This window comes from Patella vulgata, chromosome 6 (assembly GCF_932274485.2).
Source record: "Patella vulgata chromosome 6, xgPatVulg1.2, whole genome shotgun sequence".
Classification (NCBI taxonomy): Eukaryota; Metazoa; Mollusca; class Gastropoda; family Patellidae; genus Patella; species Patella vulgata.
In genome coordinates this window covers 1486670-1494964 of record NC_065884.2, presented here as the reverse complement: position 1 = coordinate 1494964, position 8295 = coordinate 1486670, and the positions used below count along the sequence as shown (strand labels likewise).

Here is an 8295-nt window from a genome sequence, read left to right as displayed (position 1 = left end):
TATTTAAACAAACGGCTACTCGTGGAGATGAAGGGTTCAGCATGTCATGTCCAGTCCAGGTTACTAGAATAATAAGATAGCATCTTAATTAAACACTTAAACACACGGCTAACCCTTGAGATAAATGGTTCAGTATTTACTAGAACAATACATTAGATTGCATCTACACCGCTACTCATGGAGATAAATGGGTCAGTATGTCATGTTCAGTCGGGTTACTAGAACAATTGATCAGTTGATATTTAAACAGAATAAAAAAGGTCTCAACGTCTTCATCTTCTCCATGATTAATAGCGGCAGGATTTTAAACAAGTGTAACCTTCTTGATGTAGTGTCACCAACATACAGACGAACATGAATGGATATCTTTGACCTTGGCAATATTTTTATATGGTACAAACAGGTTCCTTGATAAATATACCTAATAAGGATTTTCGGTTTATAAATTCATAACCAAACAATGAATAAAATAATTTTAATACTTAATTTCATAGTTCAGATGATATATTATTTTAGTATAAAGGGTGAGTCATTGTTAATAGATTCTGCTTGCGGTGACGCAACTTCTGTTGTAACAGTTTTAACAGTGCGTTTATTTACTAAAACAAACTTAGCCACAAATAACAGAACGAGAAATATTGCCAAACATAAAACACTTTCACCGACTAATAGATAACAGTACCACATGGGAGTTAACTCTTCCATCAAATATCCCATAATAATAGGATTGATCATGGTGCCGGCTGAAGCACCTATTACTATAATCGATGTGACTTTACCATTTACGTTGAGAAGATTTTCTTGTGCCCAGGTAAACCCGGTTGGAAATATAACAGACATTGAAAGCCCGATACAAATGGCGAAAACCCAAATTCCTATGTGGATTTGATAATGCGAACAAAGTAGAAAACCAGTGAAGCTTATTAATAAACTTGCTAAACATATAAACAACATTACAACCGGTCGTAAACAACGTATGACAAAAATTCCTGCAAATCTCGAGACGGCAAAAGCCGCCCAATACATAGATGTAACCTGGGTACCTTTCGCCTTACTCCATTTCAGTTCCATTACCACAAATGTGAGTAAATACGCGGCAAATGTGTCCTCCACAGCACAGTAGGTAAGGTAGAGCAAATTTAAGAGAACAATGGTCAGAATATAGTATTTCCAAGGAAGGTCTCTTGGTAGTCCGTCTTCCTCCTTCTTCTTGGGCTGATTCCTCTTCATCTTCTGTGACTTGTAACGACAATATATCACCATGAAAGGAATGGCGGATAGTAAGGTGACAATACCAGATATTATATAAGCATAGATTAATTTAGTTTCAATAGGTTCAGCAATGGTGGTGATATTGTTTCCTATAGTTGAGTTATCATTGGTGATGTTATAATCTAATAGCGTTGTATTCAGTACAACAGTAGAAGGCATGGTCGTTACTTCTGTAAATGTTGTTGACGAGGAGTTGGTTGATCTCTCTTCAGTGTTCGGTACAAGGAAAGGGGCTGTTACTAAAGGGGAGATAACTCCTCCGAAAGCGAATGCAAAGTGAGCGGCCTGCATGTATGGTCTCCCCTCTTCTTCTCCCCATATTGAAACCAGATGGGCGTTACCAGCTGTAAAAATAATTTAAAGAATATTTTAGTTCCTGTGATATTAGCGATATTTATCTGTTAATAGTTTATATAATTCTAGAACATCGATTATACAGTGTCAAAGGTCATACAGTTAACCTTCACCTTGTATTTAAAGTATGTCCCATAAGTCATCGTGGAAAATGTTTATCCAAACATCCCGAGAGCCAGTTACCAAGGAGTGCTATTATATTAGTTTAGCCGAATGGAGACGATCGAGATGAGTTAATCGAGTGATTGTAGTCTCTAGAAGCTGTAATCGCGCCGACGAACAGGAGGACGGACGAACATGGCTAACTATGATATACACCCACGTTGAAACATGCGCATACAAAGAAATATACAACCCAATTTTGATATCGAAACAAGCCAACAATGAGGCTGATGCCCCCCGCCGAAATACCAAAATAGAAAGATGACACATATTAATTAAAGATGGGTTCTCGCGTACAAACTGGGTGATTTAATGGTATATATAGACTAAAAACATATTCAAACTAATTAATTTGTCATAATTATGCTTCAAATCCTTCTCAAACATTGTAATTGCGAAGGAATGCCCTGCTATTAAAATTCGATCAAACCAGGTCATGTTTACGTCACGTCTGGGAAATCAGAGGAGAATTCATTGCATACAGAAGACGATGTTGTCTTTAATCGCTTACTATTTATTACAAATATCGCATCCTAATTAAATTCTCGGATTATCCACTACCCGCGTCTTTTTCCGTCATTTTTATCTCAGAAAGTGTTGTGCGTCTAACTCTTCATAAAGTTTATCAACTTGTACATCAAGCGCTCAATGTTCGCGTGTGACCTTTGACACCAAGCGTGCAGAAATTCCTAATCGTCGGGCTGTTGATTAGGGGAACCCTTACATTTTTGTCCTGTATAGGCTCCATGAATGTTTTTCGGGGAATCCAGTATTTTTCTAGTAAGATTGGATATCTCTACTTTCCATATATACCAAAATTGCCATACTTTTATTGGAAATAACCACCCGATAAATATTTTTCTGGGAACCCATCTTTAATTGCACATTTGTTTTTTTTTCAAAAGTATCGAGCAATCAAACCATACACTAAGTTTCATCACTCTCACTTAATTAGAACTAAAGTTATCGTGACCCAAAGTATCAACCAATCAAACTGCTTATCTCTGCTTACCCTAAGCAGAAAATTCTCATCTTCGAACTCCATCAAGGGAATCAAGGCATCCACCTAATAGACACCTACGCTAAGTGTGAACATTCTAACTCAATTAGAATGAGAGTTATTGTGTTCCAAAGTCTCGACCAATCAAATTGCTTATCACTCTGCTTCCACTGAACAGAAAATGCTCATTATCGAACTTAGTCAAGGTATTGATGTAATGAAACTAAACACCAAGTTTCATCACTCTCACTTAATTAGAACTAAAGTTATCGTGTCCCAAAGCATCAATCAATCAAATTGCTTATCTCTGCTTACCCTAAGCAGAAAATGCTCCTGTTCGAACTCCATCAAGGCATTGACTTAATAAACACCTACACCAAGTTTGGACATTCTAGCTCAACTAGAAAGAGGGTTATTGTGTCCCAAAAAGTGTGACGGGCAGACAGACGGACCGACAGACAGACAGACAGACAGACAGACAAACCCATTTTAATAGTCCCCTGCTTTCTTCGAAAGGCGGGGGACAAAAATAATATTTGAGGTTGTGTCGAATAAAGGAACAGATTTGTAGCCAACAATGTTTCACTCGATTCCATGCGTAAGGGTCCGTACAAAAGGCCCCAGCTTTGTAGTGCAGGGAGTCGAAGCCCAGGTCTACGTCCTGAAAACCGCCGAACCCCTTATAATTTCAGACAAGCGTGTGACATTTAATCCATCAGAAATATGATTATCAATTAGGATTTTATCTTACTAATTTTCTGCACCAACCAGGATAGTGGAGTCAGTTATTCGCGACAAGGTGCAATTGTCAATGACAGCGGCGGCTCCATTCATTCCTCATCGACATCCAGCTATCATAGAATTTTTAATTATATGTCCAATTCTATCGCCCTTCAAAATAATCACCAGCAGTTCATATGATCAGGGCGGTTGGATGGCCGAATGGTTAGCACGTATCAGAAGGCCTGTCATTGAGTCAACTGGCGTTTCGAATTCCCGGTTATACGTGACAAGGAGTAGGGTCGCCTGTCCAACCTCGTGGGTTTTCTCCGGGTCCTCCGGCGTCCTCCCACTGCTAAAGACCCCTACGCGCAAACGAATTATTGAAATAAAATTGAACCATATGTTAGTCCCGAAATGACCTGGTTTGTGTCGAGTGGACGGTAAACACCATTTCTCTCTCTCTGTTTCAAACGATCAGATACAAAAGTAATATCTGGCAGCCATTTGGCAGCTGAAAAAAGAATATTACAATTTGCGATATATCGATTTATGATCTTCCTACCTGTATCCATGCCGCCCATGACACATGAATTAGCCCAGAATATTACCAGCATCAGTCCATATGGAGAACACAGGGGAAGTACCGCGGCTGTAGCTGCCAAGAATACCAGTAGCAATCCCATTAGAAGGGTCTTGTTAAACCTGTCATACAGCACACCACTGATAAAGGAACCACACAGATAACCTACAGAACCAGCAGTAAAAAACGTGGAAGCTTTCTCCACATTGGTGTTAGTTATTAGTTGGATATCCAAGAATGATGGACCCCTCTGACCAATTTGAAAACCCTAAACCAAAAGAAATATAATTATGTGCTTTAAGATAAGAGTGTGTTGGACAAAACATTATAAAGCAGCTTTAAGAGAGAGAGAGAGAGAGAGAGAGAGAGAGAGAGAGAGAGAGAGAGAGAGAGGCGCATAACAAGGCGTGTCAGCGTTTGTAGTGGATTCTCATGGCACACACTGACGCGCGCCGTTGGCAATGTTCTCGTCGAGGAGTTCGCAATGTCTTCACGCATGGGTCACGCAAGTGGCACGCACATGGCACGAACATTGTTTCTGCACTAACCGTATTAGTCTACAAGAGACCATATGTGTTAGTCCCATCCAAACGACTAGACACTGTGCATTGGCAGACCTTCCGTCTTGCATCAATTAAAAGGAGAAACCAGCGGACTTTTTCCTACCAAAACACCAGAATAGACGCATTGCAGGAACAATTAAGAATATAATTATGACCCCGCCTTCCGTTCTATGGCTGTCATAAAGAATTCGTAAGCTCAAGCTTGAACTATGCGCATGGTGGATACTGACGGGGCGGAGAGACAGAGAGAGAGAGAGAGAGAGAGAGAGAGGGGGGTTTAACGTCCACTCGACACAAACTAGGTCATATCGGGACTAACATATGGTGTCATTTTATTTCAATAATTCGCGTCTTTAGCAGTGGAAGGACAGGCGACCCTACTCCTTGTCACGTAAAACCGGGGATTCGAAACCACGCCAGTTGACTCAATCACAGGCCTTATGATACAGCGCTCCATCCCCCCCCCCCCTCCCACGAGCGGCGACGTCACATCGCTCCGCCACCCGGTTATAGCAAGTTAAGAAAGAAACAAGGCGACGTTATACTTATCAGTTTTTGACTTCGCCTTGTTACTCGTAGCGAAAAAAAGCCGCGACCGAGTGGAATTAGGACATTAACTTGGGCCAAGGCTATTATTAGTATTAATTTAAAATAAAAAAGAACCAAGCAAAAATAATTTAAATTTCTCAAAAAGAGACTTTCCAAGTTCATATCTTGTTAGGACAGCCTCTTATCGGACAAGTTCATCCCGATTTTCCGATGTAGTTTTCCCTTGTCAGTGATGCAGGACGGAGGGCCTGGCAAGTACAGCTGTCTAGTCTTTCGGGTGATACCAAAAACCGAGGTCCCGTGTATACATTGGAATGCACGTAAAAGATCCCTTGGCAGTTGGAATTCGATATAAGAGTAGGCGATAGTGCCGCTGCCCGGACAAAATTTCCCTCATAGCACACTGTATGGCGTAGGCCTATGCCCGTCTTCATTAGCCCAGTGTAGGGGCAAAACAGTAGGACGTTAAACCCCATTTCATTTCATTTCATTTCTTGTCGGACACTATTGAATTTAATAATTACATAAAGATTAAAGTAACTTACTAAACACCAGAAAGCAAAAGAAACCGAGAGGCTCTGAATAAATTTAGATCTGTATGCCGCCTGCCTCAAGCTCTCTCGTACAGACATCCTTTTAGTTTCACCATTCGTTATCTCGCCACCAGCACTGACGGGTGATTCCAATAGGACACCATTCTGTATGGCCTCGTCTTTATCCATGGCTTTAGCTTCCAATGCCGATTTTGATTTAGCAGTGAAGAAAATACCTAAAATTTGAAGGAAAGAAATGTAATCTAGCACAACGATCAATAAAAATAACGAAGCAATCCGTCAGAAATCGTATATATCGTGTCCACCATTCACGAAGTATCATTTCAAGGGAGATAACTACATTTAACGACTATTTATAGATTAGCCTTCTTCTGTTTAAGCTATTCGACTAAGTGTAGATTAAATTGACAGACAGTGTACATGTACTTACACATATATTGACAGAACTATCAAATTATAAATTTAGAAGATCATTTCTAGATAGATATAAAAGGTTAATAATAAATTAAAACCTGATTTACTCCAAATTTGTTCGTTACTTTTTACTATCGTCTGGTGGAGGCCATTACAGGGAGCGGTTATTAAATTGTATAAAGATCCCTGTGTCATTTTATTATTGGGTAATGTTGTTATCTTTTATATCTGATTATATACGAACGACCATCCATTGTTGTTATTTATCTTTCACTAGCTTGTCAATTTGTCAACATAGTCTCGATCACCAAGACATCCATACTAAACATTACTTTACTCACTCACAGGCGGCTTGGTAATCTCGTCTATGTAAAACCGTTACGCCACTTATCATGGGGTATTCGTGGTCTTCTTTATATGAATATTTATATATGTCATTACTGCGATCGATTGTCGGCCGTATTTATTAAGAACAAATAATATCTCTTTCACAGAATACGACAAAATAATGATGAAAGCTTTTAAGAGACCTAAATACATAATTAGTCTAAGTAATTTATTGGCCGAGAAAGTTCATCCAGATTTTCCGGCGTGGTAGGACGTTAAAACCCATTTTATTTCATTTCTAAGTAAGAGACCTAAATACATAAATAGTCTAAGTTATTTATATTTTTCTAGTAAGAATGGCAACTGGGTTCCCCTTGTTACTGATGCAGGGAAGATGGTCCGGTAAGGGGCAGCTTCCGGTCGCTTCGATGGTACGAAAACATGTGGCCAGCAGCACATCCTGCGTCGTCATTATCCCAGGCGTAAGAGCCAGTTGTGCGGGGGGTCTACGCACCCCCCCCCCGACCCCCACTTCAGGGCAATCTGACTTTTCAGGCAGATATGTAAAGTGAAAACAAAAATTATTATTTCATCTAGGTGATAAAATAAAGTGACCGAAATCTAGGAAAACACTACATGCAATTTCCTTTTCTTTCAATTAAATACCATGAATTTGTACTGAATTGACTATGGATTAAAATCTAATAAAACACTGATTTTAATTTTCTTTCAATTGAATACCAGGAATTTGTATTGAATTTACTATGGATTAAAACATTTTGTCTTGAGTCACTCTACTCTGTGCCACATTTTTCGGACATCGATTATTATTGTGAATGTAGATGCAACGATCTGAATTGACTAGAGTGGGATTGGGATTTCGTTTGCAAAACGACTGGACAACTCACAGATCAAAAAACGCATTTGCGACGATTAAATTTTTAAAATGTTCTCGGGGAGGGCGAGGCCCCCGTATTCAGGTCAGTCACCTAAGGTAGTCTATATTGGACCACATTGAAGATGCTGTATTCACAGGCTGGAATAGCAGGAAACGCGTTTGCGGCAGTTAATTTTTCTCACGCCTAAGTTAGAGTATATTGGAACACTTTGAAGTTGCTGTATTCATCGGCTGAAATAGCAAGAAAACGTACTTGCGGCCGTCAAATTTCCCAAATTTTCTTGGGGAAAGGGGATTCCTTCGCCTCTAGTAGACGACCGGGACTATCGTCTGAAAGCCGAAATTTTTCCAGGCATTTCAGGTTCTGACCTCCCCTAACATTTATCGAGCCCATACGCCTATGTTTAAAAATACTATAGTATCCATCTATTTACGCCATGAGTTGAACTGACCCCTTATATATTCTTGTAGTAATTGGGGGCGGGGGTGGGACCAAATGCTTAGAGCGTGCGCGCTGTATCAGAAGGTATGCCATTGAGTCAACTGACGTTGTTTCGATTCCCCGGTTGTACGTGACAAGGAGTAGGGTCACCTGTCAAGCCTCGTGGGTTTTCTCCGGGTGCTCCGGTTTCCTCCCTCTGCTAAAAGACCCCTACGCGCAAGCGAATATTGAAATAATATTGAACCATGTGTTAGTCCTTAAATGACCTAGTTTGTGTCGAGTGGAGTTAAACTCTCTCTCTCTCTCTCTCTCTCCCTCTCTCTGGAGTGAAGCATATATATCTCTTACCGTCCTCTCCATTTTTAAGACCCCCTTCAAATGCCAAATTATCCATTCCTGCTGTATGATTCGATTCAATTCCTGATAAATAAAACAGTGGACTTATACCAGCAGTCGG

General features: G+C 40.1%; 1 protein-coding gene across 3 annotated transcripts; it reads right to left on the bottom strand.

Annotated features, from left to right (window-relative positions):
• Positions 1-8295, bottom strand: LOC126824817 (sodium-dependent glucose transporter 1A). Of its 3 annotated transcripts, none has more exons than XM_050554216.2 (4): positions 8187-8295; positions 5749-5972; positions 4074-4359; positions 1-1616 (listed from the first exon to the last, which is right to left on the bottom strand). In XM_050554216.2, exons 1-4 carry the CDS (start codon positions 8230-8232, stop codon positions 508-510), a joined length of 1665 nt encoding a protein of 554 aa, XP_050410173.1. In that variant the 5' UTR covers positions 8233-8295; the 3' UTR covers positions 1-507. The 3 variants fall into 3 exon arrangements, with proteins under 3 accessions (XP_050410173.1, XP_055957816.1, XP_050410174.1); XM_056101841.1 differs by lacking the exon at positions 8187-8295 and adding an exon at positions 6270-6322; XM_050554217.2 differs by lacking the exons at positions 4074-4359; positions 8187-8295 and adding an exon at positions 6270-6328.

What these genes read in the sequence shown, in the direction of transcription:
- LOC126824817 (XM_050554216.2), bottom strand. Translation starts at nt 8,232, where the DNA reads ATGGATAATTTGGCATTTGAAGGGGGTCTTAAAAATGGAGAGGACG. An exon ending in TCTTAAAAATGGAGAGGACG is followed by an intron (nt 5,973 to 8,186) that starts GTAAGAGATATA and finishes TTCAAATTTTAG; the next exon opens with GTATTTTCTTCACTGCTAAA. An exon ending in CATGGGCGGCATGGATACAG is followed by an intron (nt 1,617 to 4,073) that starts GTAGGAAGATCA and finishes TTATTTTTACAG; the next exon opens with CTGGTAACGCCCATCTGGTT.